Source organism: Watersipora subatra, chromosome 3 (genome assembly GCF_963576615.1).
Source record: "Watersipora subatra chromosome 3, tzWatSuba1.1, whole genome shotgun sequence".
NCBI classification, from domain to species: domain Eukaryota; kingdom Metazoa; phylum Bryozoa; class Gymnolaemata; order Cheilostomatida; family Watersiporidae; genus Watersipora; species Watersipora subatra.
The window spans coordinates 40407881-40425433 of NC_088710.1; the positions used below are offsets into that span (position 1 = coordinate 40407881).

The following is a 17553-nucleotide window of genomic DNA, read 5'->3' on the forward strand; positions in this document are numbered from 1 at the left end:
CCATGTGTTTCTATGCGTGTGTGTGTGCGCCTGGATGTGTATGCGTTTTGTTTGTATGTGTGAACATGTATGTGTGTGTCTACGCGAGTCTGCGCACCTGTCCTCGTGCTATGTGTATGTGTCTTCGCAGTTGTTAGCAGGTTTTTGAATGTGTGTCTGTCTGTGTCTGGGTGACTGTCATCGGAATTATCATTTTTTTTTTTCAAAATTTGCTCCAAATGTTGCAGGTACGCCAAGGTGAATTTTGTTCAATAACAACAAGATTTTCAAGTTTGTCAAAATGTTACCATAATCTTCAAGGACGGCCTTTCAACTCGAAGGTTGAAGGTACAGTTGGAACTATCAAACTGTCACTATTTGGGACCGTTATCAAGCTGCTACGGTGAACTATCAATAGAACATTTGGCGATTGATAAACGAATCAAATCCGATGCATTTAGTGGTACATACATGTATCCTGTTACATAAGTGTGTTTGTTTGTGCATGCATGTTGGTGGGAGTTTGGTGTGTGCAAGCGTGTTTGCGCATGACTGTGTGTGCGTGACCGTATGTGAGTCTGACTATGTGTGTGTGCAAGTGTGTGTCTGTTTAATCGCCCAAGTGTGTTTCTGTGTGTGTCTCTGCGTGTGAGCTTGTGTATTTCTGTGCACAGCTGTGTCTGTACATCTTTGTATGTTTGTGTATCTGAGTTTGGGTGTGCACGCGTGTGTGTGTGTGTCGCTGTCCGTGTCTGTATGTATGCCTTTGCACGTTTATGTCTGTGTCTGTTCTGAGCAAGTATATGAATGTATTTGTCCGTCTCTGTGTCTGCGTGGCTATTATTAGAATTACCATCAAAGCTCTGCAAACATTTTTCCAAATGCGGCAATATCGTGAGATTTAATGTGGGGAACTTTATTCAATCACGCGAAGCTGTTTTAATCTGTCAAGAGGTTACCGTGCACTTTAAAAACAAGTTTTATACCCGCAAGTAAAAGATACATTTAACACTATTTAATGTGTGTTTGAATACCTGTGTGTGTGCGTGTGTGTATGCATGTGCGTCCACGTGTGTGTGTGCGCTTGTATGTGTATGCGTTTTGTTCGTGTGTTTGAACATGTATACATGCGTCTATGCAGGTCTGCGCATCTGTCCTCGTGCTATGTGTATGTGTCTTCGCAGTTGTTAGCATGATTTTGGATGTGTGTCTGTCCGTGTCTGCGTGACTGTCTTCGGAATTATCATCATTTTCCTTCAAACTTTGCTCCAAATATTGCAGGTTTGCCAAGGTTAATTTTGTTGAATCACAACAAGATCTTCAAAGTCTGTCAAGAGGTTACTAAAATCTTCAAGGATGGCTTTTTAACTCGAAATTTGAAGGTACAGTTGGAACTATCAAGCTGTCAATATTTGGGACCTCTCTCAAGCTGCTATTGTGAACTCTCAATAGAACATTGATTGGTAAACGAATCAAATCCGTTGCATTTACTTGTACATACATGTATCCGGTTACATAAGTGTGTTTGTATGTGCATGCATGTTGGTGGGAGTTTGGTGTGTGCAAGCGTGTTTGCGCATGACTGCTATGCGTGACCGTATGTGAGTCTGACTATGTGTGTGTGCAAGTGTGTGTTCGTTTAATCGCCCAAGTGTGTTTCTGTGTGTGTCTCTGCGTGTGAGTTTGTGTATTTCTGTGCACAGCCGTGTCTGTACATTTTTCTATGCTTGTGTATCTGAGTTTGGGTGTGTTTGCGCGCGTGTGTGTGTGTCGCTGTCCGTGTCTGTGTGTATGCCTTTGCACGTTTATGGCAGGTGTCTGTTCTGAGCAAGTATATGAATGTATTTGTCCGTCTCTGTGTCTGCGTGGCTATTATTAGAATTACCATCAATGTTCTGCAAACATTTTTCCAAATGCGGCAATTTCGCGAGATTTAATGTGGGGAACTTTATTCAATCACGCGAAGCTGTTTTAATCTGTCAAGAGGTTACCGTGCACTTTAAAAACAAGTTTTATACCCGCAAGTAAAAGATACATTTAACACTATTTAATGTGTGTTTGAATACCTGTGTGTGTGCGCGTGTGTATGCATGTGCGTCCACGCGTGTGTGTGTCGCTGTCTGTGTCTGTGTGTATGTCTTTGCGCGTTCATGTCTGTGTCTGTTCTGAGCAAGTATATGAATGTATTTGTCCGTCTCTGTGTCTGCGTGGCTATTATTAGAATTACCATCAAAGCTCTGCAAACATTTTTCCAAATGCGGCAAAATCGCGAGATTTAATGTGGGGAACTTTATTCAATCACGCGAAGCTGTTTTTATCTGTCAAGAGGTTACCGTGCACTTTAAAAACAAGTTTTATACCCGCAAGTAAAAGATACATTTAACACTATTTAATGTGTGTTTGAATACCTGTGTGTGTGCGCGTGTGTATGCATGTGCGTCCACGCGTGTGTGTGTGTGTGTGTGTGTGTCGCTGTCTGTGTCTGTGTGTATGACTTTGCGCGTTCATGTCTGTGTCTGTTCTGAGCAAGTATATGAATGTATTTGTCCGTCTCTGTGTCTGCGTGGCTATTATTAGAATTACCATCAATGTTCTGCAAACATCTTTTCAAATGGCGCAATATCGCGAGGTTTAATGTGGGGAACTTTATTCTATCACGCCAAGCTGTTTTAATCTGTCAAGAAGTTACAGTGCTTTTTAAAAACCAGTTTTATACCCACAAGTAAAAGATACATTTAACACTATTTAATGTGTCTTTGAATACCTGTGTGTGTGCGTGTGTGTATGCATGTGCGTCCACATGTGTGTGTGTGTGCGCTTGTATGTGTATGCGTTTTGTTTGTGTGTTTTAACATGTATACATGCGTCTATGCAGGTCTGCGCATCTGTCCTCGTGCTATGTGTATGTGTCTTTGCAGTTGTTAGCATGATTTTGGATGTGTGTCTGTCCGGGTCTGCGTGACTGTCTTCGGAATTATCATCATTTTTCTTCAAACTTTGCTCCAAATATTGCAGGTTTGCCAAGGTTAATTTTGTTGAATCACAACAAGATCTTCAAAGTCTGTCAAGAGGTTACTAAAATTTTCAAGGACGGCTTTTTAACTCGAAATTTGAAGGTACAGTTGGAACTATCAAGCTGTCAATATTTGGGACCTCTCTCAAGCTGCTATTGTGAACTCTCAATAGAACATTGATTGGTAAACGAATCAAATCCGTTGCATTTACTTGTACATACATGTATCCGGTTACATAAGTGTGTTTGTATGTGCATGCATGTTGGTGGGAGTTTGGTGTGTGCAAGCGTGTTTGCGCATGACTGCTATGCGTGACCGTATGTGAGTCTGACTATGTGTGTGTGCAAGTGTGTGTTTGTTTAATCGCCCAAGTGTGTTTCTGTGTGTGTCTCTGCGTGTGAGTTTGTGTATTTCTGTGCACAGCCGTGTCTGTACATTTTTCTATGCTTGTGTATCTGAGTTTGGGTGTGTTTGCGCGCGTGTGTGTGTGTGTGTCGCTGTCCGTGTCTGTGTGTATGCCTTTGCACGTTTATGGCAGGTGTCTGTTCTGAGCAAGTATATGAATGTATTTGTCCGTCCCTGTGTCTGCGTGGCTATTATTAGAATTACCATCAATGTTCTGCAAACATCTTTTTAAATGGCGCAATATCGCGAGGTTTAATGTGGGGAACTTTATTCTATCACGCCAAGCTGTTTTAATCTGTCATGAAGTTACAGTGCACTTTATAAACAAGTTTTATACCTGAAGGTAAAACATACATTTAAAACCATTTAATGTGTGTTTGCATACACGTATGTATGCGTGTGTGTGTGCATGTGTGTATACATGTGTGTATCCATGTGTTTCTATGCGTGTGTGTGTGCGCCTGGATGTGTATGCGTTTTGTTTGTATGTGTGAACATGTATGTGTGTGTCTATGCGAGTCTGCACACCTGTCCTCGTGCTATGTGTATGTGTCTTCGCAGTTGTTAGCAGGTTTTTGAATGTGTGTCTGTCTGTGTCTGGGTGACTGTCATCGGAATTATCATTATTTTTTTTCAAAATTTGCTCCAAATGTTGCAGGTACGCCAAGGTGAATTTTGTTCAATAACAACAAGATTTTCAAGTTTGTCAAGATGTTACCATAATCTTCAAGGACGGCCTTTCAACTCGAAGGTTGAAGGTACAGTTGGAACTATCAAACTGTCACTATTTGGGACCGTTATCAAGCTGCTACGGTGAACTATCGATAGAACATTTGGCGATTGATAAACAAATCAAATCCGATGCATTTAGTGGTACATACAGGTATCCTGTTACATAAGTGTGTTTGTTTGTGCATGCATGTTGGTGGGAGTTTGGTGTGTGCAAGCGTGTTTGCGCATGACTGCTATGCGTGACCGTATGTGAGTCTGGCTATGTGTGTGTGTGCAAGTGTGTGTTCGTTTAATCGCCCAAGTGTGTTTCTGTGTGTGTCTCTGCGTGTGAGCTTGTGTATTTCTGTGCACAGCTGTGTCTGTACATCTTTGTATGTTTGTGTATCTGAGTTTGGGTGTGCACGCGTGTGTGTGTGTGTGTGTCGCTGTCCGTGTCTGTATGTATGCCTTTGCACGTTTATGTCTGTGTCTGTTCTGAGCAAGTATATGAATGTATTTGTCCGTCTCTGTGTCTGCGTGACTATTATTAGAGTTACCATCACAGCTCTGCAAACATTTTTCGAAATGCGGCAATTTCGCGAGATTTAATATGGGGAACTTTATTCAATCACGCGAAGCTGTTTTAATCTGTCAAAAAGTTACAGTGCACTTTATAAACAAGTTTTATACCTGAAAGTAAAACATACATTTAAAACCATTTAATGTGTGTTTGCATACACGTATGTGTGCCTGTGTGTGTGCATGTGTGTATACATGTGTGTATCCATGTGTTTCTATGCGTGTGTGTGCGCGCCTGGATGTGTATGCGTTTTGTTTGTATGTGTGAACATGTATGTGTGTGTCTATGCAAGTCTGCGCACCTGTTCTCGTGTTATGTGTATGTGGCTTCGCAGTTGTTAGCAGGTTTTTGAATGTGTGTCTGTCTGTGTCTGGGTGACTCATCGGAATTATCATTATTTTTTTTCAAAATTTGCTCCAAATGTTGCAGGTACGCCAAGGTGAATTTTGTTCAATAACAACAAGGTTTTCAAGTTTGTCAAGATGTTACCATAATTTTCAAGGACTGCTTTTCAATTCGAAGGTTGAAGGTACAGTTGGAGCTATCAAACTGTCACTATTTGGGACCGTTATCAAGCTGCTACGGTGAACTATCAATAGAACATTTGGCGATTGATAAACGAATCAAATCCGATGCATTTAGTGGTACATACATGTATCCTGTTACATAAGTGTGTTTGTTTGTGCATGCATGTTGGTGGGAGTTTGGTGTGTGCAAGTGTGTTTGCGCATGACTGTGCATGCGTGACCGTATGTGAGTCTGACTATGTGTGTGTGCAAGTGTGTGTCTGTTTAATCGCCCAAGTGTGTTTCTGTGTGTGTCTCTGCGTGTGAGCTTGTGTATTTCTGTGCACAGCTGTGTCTGTACATCTTTGTATGTTTGTGTATCTGAGTTTGGGTGTGCACGCGTGTGTGTGTGTGTGTGTGTGTGTGTGTGTGTGTGTGTCGCTGTCCGTGTCTGTATGTATGCCTTTGCACGTTTATGTCTGTGTCTGTTCTGAGCAAGTATATGAATGTATTTGTCCGTCTCTGTGTCTGCGTGACTATTATTAGAGTTACCATCACAGCTCTGCAAACATTTTTCGAAATGCGGCAATTTCGCGAGATTTAATGTGGGGAACTTTATTCAATCACGCGAAGCTGTTTTAATCTGTCAAGAGGTTACCGTGCACTTTAAAAACAAGTTTTATACCCGCAAGTAAAAGATACATTTAACACTATTTAATGTGTGTTTGAATACCTGTGTGTGTGCGTGTGTGTATGCATGTGCGTCCACGCGTGTGTGTGTGTGTGTGTGTGTGTGTGTGTGTGTGTCGCTGTCTGTGTCTGTGTGTATGTCTTTGCGCGTTCATGTCTGTGTCTGGTCTGAGCAAGTATATGAATGTATTTGTCCGTCTCTGTGTCTGCGTGGCTATTATTAGAATTGCCATCAATGTTCTGCAAACATCTTTTCACATGGCGCAATATCGCGAGGTTTAATGTGGGGAACTTTATTCTATCACGCCAAGCTGTTTTAATCTGTCAAGAGGTTACAGTGCATTTTAAAAACAAGTTTTATACCCGCAAGTAAAAGATACATTTAACACTATTTAATGTGTGTTTGAATACCTGTGTGTGTGTGCCTGTGTGTATGCATGTGCGTCCACGTGTGTGTGTGTGCGCTTGTATGTGTATGCGTTTTGTTCGTGTGTTTGAACATGTATACATGCGTCTATGCAGGTCTGCGCATCTGTCCTCGTGCTATGTGTATGTGTCTTCGCAGTTGTTAGCATGAGTTTGGATGTGTGTCTGTCCGGGTCTGCGTGACTGTCTTCGGAATTATCATCATTTTTCTTCAAACTTTGCTCCAAATATTGCAGGTTTGCCAAGGTTAATTTTGTTGAATCACAACAAGATCTTCAAAGTCTGTCAAGAGGTTACTAAAATTTTCAAGGACGGCTTTTTAACTCGAAATTTGAAGGTACAGTTGGAACTATCAAGCTGTCAATATTTGGGACCTCTCTCAAGCTGCTATTGTGAACTCTCAATAGAACATTTATTGGTAAACGAATCAAATCCGTTGCATTTACTTGTACATACATGTATCCGGTTACATAAGTGTGTTTGTATGTGCATGCATGTTGGTGGGAGTTTGGTGTGTGCAAGCGTGTTTGCGCATGACTGCTATGCGTGACCGTATGTGAGTCTGACTATGTGTGTGTGTGCAAGTGTGTGTTCGTTTAATCGCCCAAGTGTGTTTCTGTGTGTGTCTCTGCGTGTGAGCTCAGGTATTTCTGTGCACAGCTGTGTCTGTACATCTTTGTATGTTTGTGTATCTGAGTTTGGGTGTGCACGCGTGTGTGTGTGTGTCGCTGTCCGTGTCTGTATGTATACCTTTGCACGTTTATGTCTGTGTCTGTTCTGAGCAAGTATATGAATGTATTTGTCCGTTTCTGTGTCTGCGTGACTATTATTAGAGTTACCATCAAAGCTCTGCAAACATTTTTTGAAATGCGGCAATTTTGCGAGATTTAATGTGGGGAACTTTATTCAATCACGCGAAGCTGTTTTAATCTGTCAAGAGGTTACCGTGCACTTTAAAAACAAGTTTTATACCCGCAAGTAAAAGATACATTTAACACTATTTAATGTGTGTTTGAATACCTGTGTGTGTGCGTGTGTGTATGCATGTGCGTCCACGTGTGTGTGTGTGTGTGTGTGTGTGTGTGTGTGTGTGTGTGTCGCTGTCTGTGTCTGTGTGTATGTCTTTGCGCGTTCATGTCTGTGTCTGTTCTGAGCAAGTATATGAATGTATTTGTCCGTCTCTGTGTCTGCGTGGCTATTATTAGAATTGCCATCAATGTTCTGCAAACATCTTTTCAAATGGCGCAATATCGCGAGGTTTAATGTGGGGAACTTTATTCTATCATGCCAAGCTGTTTTAATCTGTCAAGAGGTTACAGTGCATTTTAAAAACAAGTTTTATACCCGCAAGTAAAAGATACATTTAACACTATTTAATGTGTGTTTGAATACCTGTGTGTGTGTGCCTGTGTGTATGCATGTGCGTCCACGTGTGTGTGTGTGCGCTTGTATGTGTATGCGTTTTGTTCGTGTGTTTGAACATGTATACATGCGTCTATGCAGGTCTGCGCATCTGTCCTCGTGTTATGTGTATGTGTCTTCGCAGTTGTTAGCATGAGTTTGGATGTGTGTCTGTCCGGGTCTGCGTGACTGTCTTCGGAATTATCATCATTTTTCTTCAAACTTTGCTCCAAATATTGCAGGTTTGCCAAGGTTAATTTTGTTGAATCACAACAAGATCTTCAAAGTCTGTCAAGAGGTTACTAAAATTTTCAAGGACGGCTTTTTAACTCGAAATTTGAAGGTACAGTTGGAACTATCAAGCTGTCAATATTTGGGACCTCTCTCAAGCTGCTATTGTGAACTCTCAATAGAACATTTATTGGTAAACGAATCAAATCCGTTGCATTTACTTGTACATACATGTATCCGGTTACATAAGTGTGTTTGTATGTGCATGCATGTTGGTGGGAGTTTGGTGTGTGCAAGCGTGTTTGCGCATGACTGCTATGCGTGACCGTATGTGAGTCTGACTATGTGTGTGTGTGCAAGTGTGTGTTCGTTTAATCGCCCAAGTGTGTTTCTGTGTGTGTCTCTGCGTGTGAGCTCAGGTATTTCTGTGCACAGCTGTGTCTGTACATCTTTGTATGTTTGTGTATCTGAGTTTGGGTGTGCACGCGTGTGTGTGTGTGTCGCTGTCCGTGTCTGTATGTATACCTTTGCACGTTTATGTCTGTGTCTGTTCTGAGCAAGTATATGAATGTATTTGTCCGTTTCTGTGTCTGCGTGACTATTATTAGAGTTACCATCAAAGCTCTGCAAACATTTTTTGAAATGCGGCAATTTTGCGAGATTTAATGTGGGGAACTTTATTCAATCACGCGAAGCTGTTTTAATCTGTCAAGAGGTTACCGTGCACTTTAAAAACAAGTTTTATACCCGCAAGTAAAAGATACATTTAACACTATTTAATGTGTGTTTGAATACCTGTGTGTGTGCGTGTGTGTATGTGTGTGTGCGTGTGCGTCCACGCGTGTGTGTGTGCGTGTGTGTGTGCGTGTGTGTGCATGTGTGTGTGCGTGCGTGCGTGTGTGTGCGCGTGTTTGCGCGTGTGTGTGTGCGTGTGTGTGTGCGTGTGTGTGCGTGTGTGTGTGTGCGTGCGTGCGTGTGTGTGTGTGTGGTTCGCTGTCCGTGTGTATGCCTTTGCACGTTTATGGCAGGTGTCTGTTCTGAGCAAGTATATGAATGTATTTGTCCGTCTCTGTGTCTGCGTGGCTATTATTAGAATTACCATCAATGTTCTGCAAACATATTTTGTATGTGAGTCTGACTATGTGTGTGTGCAAGTGTGTGTTCGTTTAATCGCCCAAGTGTGTTTCTGTGTGTGTCTCTGCGTGTGAGTTTGTGTATTTCTGTGCACAGCCGTGTCTGTACATTTTTCTATGCTTGTGTATCTGAGTTTGGGTGTGTTTGCGCGTGTGTGTGCGTGCGTGCGTGCGTGTGTGTGTGTGTGACCGTATGTGAGTCTGACTATGTGTGTGTGCAAGTGTGTGTCTGTTTAATCGCCCAAGTGTGTTTCTGTGTGTGTCTCTGCGTGTGAGCTCAGGTATTTCTGTGCACAGCTGTGTCTGTACATCTTTGTATGTTTGTGTATCTGAGTTTGGGTGTGCACGCGTGTGTGTGTGTGTGTCGCTCTCCGTGTCTGTATGTATGCCTTTGCACGTTTATGTCTGTGTCTGTTCTGAGCAAGTATATGAATGTATATGTCTGTCTCTGTGTCTACGTGACTCTTATTTGAGTTACCATCAAAGCTCTGCAAACATTTTTTTAAATGGTGCAATATCGTGAGATTTAATGTGGGGAACTCTATTCAATCACGCCAAGCTGTTTTAATCTGTCAAGAAGTTACAGTGCACTTTATAAACAAGTTTTATACCTGAAAGTAAAACATACATTTAAAACCATTTAATGTGTGTTTGCATACACATATGTGTGCGTGTGTGTGTGCATGTGTGTATACATGTGTGTATCCATGTGTTTCTATGCGTGTGTGTGTGTGTGTGTGCCTGGATGTGTATGCATTTTGTTTGTATGTGTGAACATGTATGTGTGTGTCTATGCGAGTCTGCACACCTGTCCTCGTGCTATGTGTATGTGTCTTCGCAGTTGTTAGCAGGTTTTTGAATGTGTGTCTGTCTGTGTCTGGGTGACTGTCATCGGAATTATCATTATTTTTTTTCAAAATTTGCTCCAAATGTTGCAGGTACGCCAAGGTGAATTTTGTTCAATAACAACAAGATTTTCAAGTTTGTCAAGATGTTACCATAATCTTCAAGGACGGCCTTTCAACTCGAAGGTTGAAGGTACAGTTGGAACTATCAAACTGTCACTATTTGGGACCGTTATCAAGCTGCTACGGTGAACTATCAATAGAACATTTGGCGATTGATAAACAAATCAAATCCGATGCATTTAGTGGTACATACATGTATCCTGTTACATAAGTGTGTTTGTTTGTGCATGCATGTTGGTGGGAGTTTGGTGTGTGCAAGCGTGTTTGCGCATGACTGCTATGCGTGACCGTATGTGAGTCTGACTATGTGTGTGTGTGTGCAAGTGTGTGTTCGTTTAATCGCCCAAGTGTGTTTCTGTGTGTGTCTCTGCGTGTGAGCTTGTGTATTTCTGTGCACAGCTGTGTGTGTACATCTTTGTATGTTTGTGTATCTGAGTTTGGGTGTGCACGCGTGTGTGTGTGTGTGTGTGTGTGTGTGTGTGTGTGTGTGTCGCTGTCCGTGTCTGTATGTATGCCTTTGCACGTTTATGTCTGTGTCTGTTCTGAGCAAGTATATGAATGTATTTGTCCGTCTCTGTGTCTGCGTGACTATTATTAGAGTTACCATCAAAGCTCTGCAAACATTTTTCGAAATGCGGCAATTTCGCGAGATTTAATGTGGGGAACTTTATTCAATCACGCGAAGCTGTTTTAATCTGTCAAGAGGTTACCGTGCACTTTAAAAACAAGTTTTATACTCGCAAGTAAAAGATACATTTAACACTATTTAATGTGTGTTTGAATACCTGTGTGTGTGCGTGTGTGTATGCATGTGCGTCCACGCGTGTGTGTGTCGCTGTCTGTGTCTGTGTGTATGTCTTTGCGCGTTCATGTCTGTGTCTGTTCTGAGCAAGTATATGAATGTATTTGTCCGTCTCTGTGTCTGCGTGGCTATTATTAGAATTACCATCAAAGCTCTGCAAACATTTTTCCAAATGCGGCAATATCGCGAGATTTAATGTGTGGAACTTTATTCAATCACGCGAAGCTGTTTTAATCTGTCAAGAGGTTACCGTGCACTTTAAAAACAAGTTTTATACCCGCAAGTAAAAGATACATTTAACACTATTTAACGTGTGTTTGAATACCTGTGTGTGTGTGTGTATGCATGTGCGTCCACGCGTGTGTGTGTGTGTGTGCGTGTGTGCGTGCGTGTGTGTGTGTGTGTGTGTGTGTGTGTCGCTGTCTGTGTCTGTGTGTATGTCTTTGCGCGTTCATGTCTGTGTCTGTTCTGAGCAAGTATATGAATGTATTTGTCCGTCTCTGTGTCTGCGTGGCTATTATTAGAATTACCATCAATGTTCTGCAAACATCTTTTCAAATGGCGCAATATCGCGAGGTTTAATGTGGGGAACTTTATTCTATCACGCCAAGCTGTTTTAATCTGTCAAGAAGTTACAGTGCACTTTAAAAACAAGTTTTATACCCGCAAGTAAAAGATACATTTAACACTATTTAATGTGTGTTTGAAAACCTGTGTGTGTGCGTGTGTGTATGCATGTGCGTCCACGTGTGTGTGTGTGCGCTTGTATGTGTATGCGTTTTGTTCGTGTGTTTGAACATGTATACATGCGTCTATGCAGGTCTGCGCATCTGTCCTCGTGCTATGTGTATGTGTCTTCGCAGTTGTTAGCATGATTTTGGATGTGTGTCTGTCCGGGTCTGCGTGACTGTCTTCGGAATTATCATCATTTTTCTTCAAACTTTGCTCCAAATATTGCAGGTTTGCCAAGGTTAATTTTGTTGAATCACAACAAGATCTTCAAAGTCTGTCAAGAGGTTACTAAAATCTTCAAGGACGGCTTTTTAACTCGAAATTTGAAGGTACAGTTGGAACTATCAAGCTGTCAATATTTGGGACCTCTCTCAAGCTGCTATTGTGAACTCTCAATAGAACATTGATTGGTAAACGAATAAAATCCGTTGCATTTACTTGTACATACATGTATCCGGTTACATAAGTGTGTTTGTATGTGCATGCATGTTGGTGGGAGTTTGGTGTGTGCAAGCGTGTTTGCGCATGACTGCTATGCGTGACCGTATGTGAGTCTGACTATGTGTGTGTGTGCAAGTGTGTGTTCGTTTAATCGCCCAAGTGTGTTTCTGTGTGTGTCTCTGCGTGTGAGTTTGTGTATTTCTGTGCACAGCCGTGTCTGTACATTTTTCTATGCTTGTGTATCTGAGTTTGGGTGTGTTTGCGCGCGCGCGCGCGTGCGTGCGTGTGTGTGTGTGTGTGTGTCGCTGTCCGTGTCTGTGTGTATGCCTTTGCACGTTTATGGCAGGTGTCTGTTCTGAGCAAGTATATGAATCTATTTGTCCGTCCCTGTGTCTGCGTGGCTATTATTAGAATTACCATCAATGTTCTGCAAACATCTTTTTAAATGGCGCAATATCGCGAGGTTTAATGTGGGGAACTTTATTCTATCACGCCAAGCTGTTTTAATCTGTCAAGAAGTTACAGTGCACTTTATAAACAAGTTTTATACCTGAAAGTATATTACAAAATGTGCTCATTACACATACTACCTTACTTGTTAGGATGAGACTAGTTTGACAAAAGCTTTGGATGTCTCCTCTGTTGATGAAAGCAAGTATCTGTTGGAGCACCTTCTCTCACTCGCTCTCACTCAGGGCTTTGCTTGTACTCAGAAAGAATCTCAATTCAAGGAGTTGACTGCTCGCTACGATAAAATGCAGATGGATTCCAGGTTACGGGATCAGCTTTTAGACCAGGTTTTGCAGGATTCCGGGATAACTATACAGTCGCAACAAGAATGTAAGCCGGCCAAATATTCTAAACACTCTACGTTTACTACCATAGTGTTAAGGATTATCAAAGAGAATGTGAAATGTCTTGCAGATGGTTGTAGTTATAAGCTGTGTTACCTTCTCTTGTGTTAAGGTCTACCTGTGTGTGTGTGTGTGTGTGTGTTTTATTTCACCTTTAAAGATTACACAATTGAATTAATACTCGAGACAAAATATAATTAACCAATGCGTGAAAAAATAACAATAAGTAAGAAATGATGATGGGGCCCATTGCGAAATGGCAAAGCCAGTGGTACGCGAGCCCGAGTCAGCAGCACAAAAACCAGACCGTAACACTCACTCTCCAGACTGGAGATGGTGCCTCAGTTCCACCTTATATTTACCGAGACATTTTATTGATCTTATTGAATTAGGTAGTCGATTCCACAGCGCAGGTGTTGCAAAGTTTGAGGATCGTTGACCGGCTAAAGTTAGATGATTAGGTACGGGAAGAGAAAGTAATTGATGACGAGTATTATAAAATGGTAGTGCTGGATCACATTTTGAGTAAAATAATTTATGGGCTTGAATAAGCAACTTATATTTATGCAATTTATCAATAGTTAAAATATCAGAGGTTTTAAATAAATCGTTTGTTGGAAATCCAAATGGCTTACGGTTAATGATTCTGACAATTTTCTTTTGAAACTGTATTATTTTGCTAAGATGAATTTTGGATGCATTGCCATAAGTTTCTATTGAATAGCATAATTTGGAGTGAATAAGTGTGTAATAAAGCATAATCAGCAATTTTTTTGGAATGAAAGCACTTATGCGGTAAAAGATGCCTGATATAGGCCGTAAATCTAATAAAAGCTTACGAGCGTGGGAAGACCAGTTCAAATTTTTATCAATTGACACTCCAAGAAATTTGACTTCATCAATTGCTTTAATAAAAGTGTTATTAAAAAGAATAGGCTGATCAAATTTAATTTTGCTCTGGTAATTTTTAAAAACAGTAAAACAGGTTTTGTCAAAGTTAATGGTTAATTTGTTCGTTTGACACCAATCAGCTAGTTTTTCAAGATCAGATTGGACTTTAGGTAAATCGTCGTTTAGGTTCTTTGAACTCATAAACAAATTGGTATCATCAGCATACAATATAGGAGTTAGATGAGTTAAACAATCACAAAGATCATTTATGTAAATTAAGAATAAAGTCGGGCCTAGCACCGAGCCCTGAGGTACGCCACAAGTCAAATTGTCAGCGTTAGAAAAAGTATCATTAATTTTTGTTGTTTGGGTTCGGCGGGTTAAATAGCTTTGTATCCATCTGATGGTTAACTCACTAAAATTAAATTGCTCTAGTTTTTTAAATAATATTGCGTGATCGATCGTATCAAAGGCCTCCCTGAAATCTATAAAAATTCCTATAACACATTCACTTCGGTCAAACGATTCTAGAATTTGGTTAGTAAAAGTTGAGATGGCATCAGATGTGCCTCTAGCTCTTCTGAATCCAAATTGGTTTTTATGTAAAAGTGATTTATTTTCTAAATAATCAACAATTTGTTGATTAACAAGTTTTTCCAATATTTTACTAAAGACTGGTAGAATTGAAATTGGACGAAAATTACCGCATTCATTTAAAGAACCCCCTTTGTGCAAAGGTAATATTTTAGCTTTTTTAAGTGCATCAGGTACCTTCCCAGTCTCTAGTGATTTGTTAAAAATCTTACATAAAGGGTAAGCAATACTCTGTGAAACCGATTTCATAAATTTAGCAGTAATTTGATCTAGGCCAGAGGCTTTGTTTGAATTTATTGTATCTACAATTTTTAATAAACCAGTTATATCGATGTATTGGAATTCAAAAGCTTCACCAGCATTATTTTCAAGCCACAATGCTTGATTTTGGATAGGGGGTTGAGGTACTAAGTTTACAAATTTCAAGGCCAGTCTTTTACCAATATTACTAAAAAAGGAATTGAGCTCATTAGCTTTTTCAACATCCGTTATGGCTAGTTCATCAGGATTAAGATAACAAATCAGTTTAGAAGGCTGTTTATGGCTATTTGTCTTTTGTTTTCCTAGAAGCTCATAGTTTACAAGCTGCCAAATCTGCTTTGAGCTGGTGCAGCTATTGAAAGCTTGCGAAAAATAATTATATTTGGAGTCCCTCAAATTCCTGCTAACATCGTTTCTAAGTTTGTTATATTGGCACTTCAATTTTAAATTAAGTGGGTTAGATTGAAGTTTTCTATGAAGACGATATTTCTTTTTAACGCTCAACAAAAGGTTTTCAGTCATCCATGGCTTTAAGAAAGTTTGATTAGATTTAGTGTTTACTGATTTTTGGTATTTACATTTCTGGGAACAATCAGATAATTTGTCAAAAAAAGCGTTATAGAAGTAATCGACATCATTTGAAAAGATTTTGTCCCAATTAGTGTTTTCAAGCATGATTCTTAGACTTTTATAATCAATTACAGGATATGAATTAGTAGTTTTTCGGGAGATGGGTTGATTATTTTTAAATTTGTGAAAAAATGAAAATGTGGGCAAGTGGTCACTAAAGTCTGCGCTTATAGTTCCAGATGTCACTGTCGGACTAACAAAGTTTGTCAAAATGTGATCCAAGCACGTCCATTTGTTTGAGGGCTTAAAATGGTGGGTTGCAATAGTTATAGTGTTATAAAAACAGTAAGTTGCTAACAAGTTGGCATAGTCATCACTTGAATTGTCTAAATAATCAATGTTGATATCACCAGCAATGATGTGATTACTTGCGTGAGAAGAAGAAATGTGGCGTTCAAGATCATCAAGAAATTCAGCAACACCTGCGCTGGGCTGCCGATAAATCACAGTTAGAATAATAGGTGAAGCATAAACACCAAAATGCAGTCCAACAGAATGAGTGTCAGACCCAGCAATGTCCACAGCCGGCAACACCTCCACACCAATGCCATCTCGCACATAGATCCCAGCTCCACCTCCGCGTGTAGCACGTTGCGCACCTGAAAAAGTGTAATTTGAAATTTCAAAAAATTTTGTCTCGTCATCATTCAACCATGTTTCTGTTACACAAATAACATCAAAAGGAACATTACAACATGCCAGAAATTGTTCAAAAAGAAAAAATTTATTTCTAAGGCTCTGGCAGTTCACGTTAAGTATTGAAATTTTGTCAGCGAAGAAACTCTGGCTGAACAAAAAATCATTAATACAGTATCCATGACAATCTAGATCTAAATCCAATTCAGAATCTGCCATTTTGCCAGGAAGCTCAGTAGTAAAAGTTCAATGGAGTATTTAAAGAAGTTTTAGCGTTTCTAAATCGTCTTCAGAGTTTATAGGGATGGCATCCGAGTCAGGAGTTTTACGCAGATATATTCTTTGATTAGATGTCCACACATATTTATAGTTGTATTCCACTTTAAATTGCCGGGTTTTCCAGAAAAGTGTGCTTTGAGCACGACTCAATACTTCATTGATATAGATCCTTCCTGTTTCTTTGAAACCAAGTGCTGAGAGGGATTGAATGTTTTTTCGATATTGCTGGAAGAACTCATTGCGCTGATTGGTTTGGGTGAACTTTATGATGATGCGCTTGCTTTGTCTAATGCGGTATATCTTGTCGATGGTGGTAGGTAATTTATCAGATTTTAAGTAACTTAGCAATTTCTGATAAGCAAGGTTCAGATTTTCCGATTTATCATATGGAATCCCATTTAACTCGACACATTTTGCTCTTTCAACATACTCTGCTGCTTCAATTCGAGACTCTAAGCCTTCCAGTTTACCGATTTTAGATTCTATTTCTACTATGGATTTGGATAAATCTCTCTGCTTGAGTTGAATGCCCTCATTTTCTTGATGAACGTGATTGAGAGACTTTTCAAAATCGGACTGTTTGCTCTCAATTAAATTGAGACGAAATTCGATATTACCAAGCTTAGTAAGAACTAGGTTTAATTTTTCGTCAATGTCAATAAGCTTTGGACCGGCTTCCTGATCACTATTCTCTGTCGATTTAGCTGCTCCCTTTTTAGGTCCCATATCGGAAAGTGTACTAGGCACTTACCCGATTCGAGGGTGGCTCATAGAGATATCACCACCCTCGCTTCCTCCACTTGCAGTACAGAATATCCAAGAATAATATAATCAGCAATCCAATTGAAGCAGAATGCTAAGTAAAGTAGTTGCTGTGATAAAGTTAGTTATTAACATAAAGCTGTGAGAGAGTGGAAAAAAAGCACAACCTCTCTCTACGAAAGCCAACTGCTAAACTATAAGGTACCACAGCTTATAACCTGTAGTTATAAGCTGTGGTACCTTCTCTTGTGTTAAGATCTACCTGTAGTTATAAGCTGTGTTACCTTCTCTTGTGTTAAAATCTACCTGTAGTTATAAGCTGTGGTTCACCTTCTCTTGTGTTAAGATCTACCTGTAGTTATAAGCTGTGGTACCTTCTCTTGTGTTAAGATCTTCTCTTGTGTTAAGGTTAATGTGATTGTTTCTATTTGCATCAGTTTACTGGACATTTAATCTTTTTCGAAATTTTTTTAAAGCACTAGTGCAATAAAATGATTATTAAAATACATGACTACGGAAATTGCATTAATTCATGTTTGTGAATGCAAGTAAAATTTTACAGGGTGAGCTCCAGCAAATCTATCTATGACAGCTACAAGTTCACATACACAGTAAATAGTATTTATA

At 40.1% G+C, this 17553-nt stretch overlaps 1 protein-coding gene across 1 annotated transcript; it reads right to left on the reverse strand.

Annotated features, from left to right (window-relative positions):
• Window positions 1–16143: 16143 nt before the first annotated feature.
• LOC137390597 (uncharacterized) lies at window positions 16144–16890 on the reverse strand. The gene has a single exon (XM_068076925.1). The coding sequence runs from the start codon at window positions 16888–16890 to the stop codon at window positions 16144–16146; it is 747 nt and encodes a 248-aa protein (XP_067933026.1).
• Between the last annotated feature and the right edge of the window lie 663 nt (window positions 16891–17553).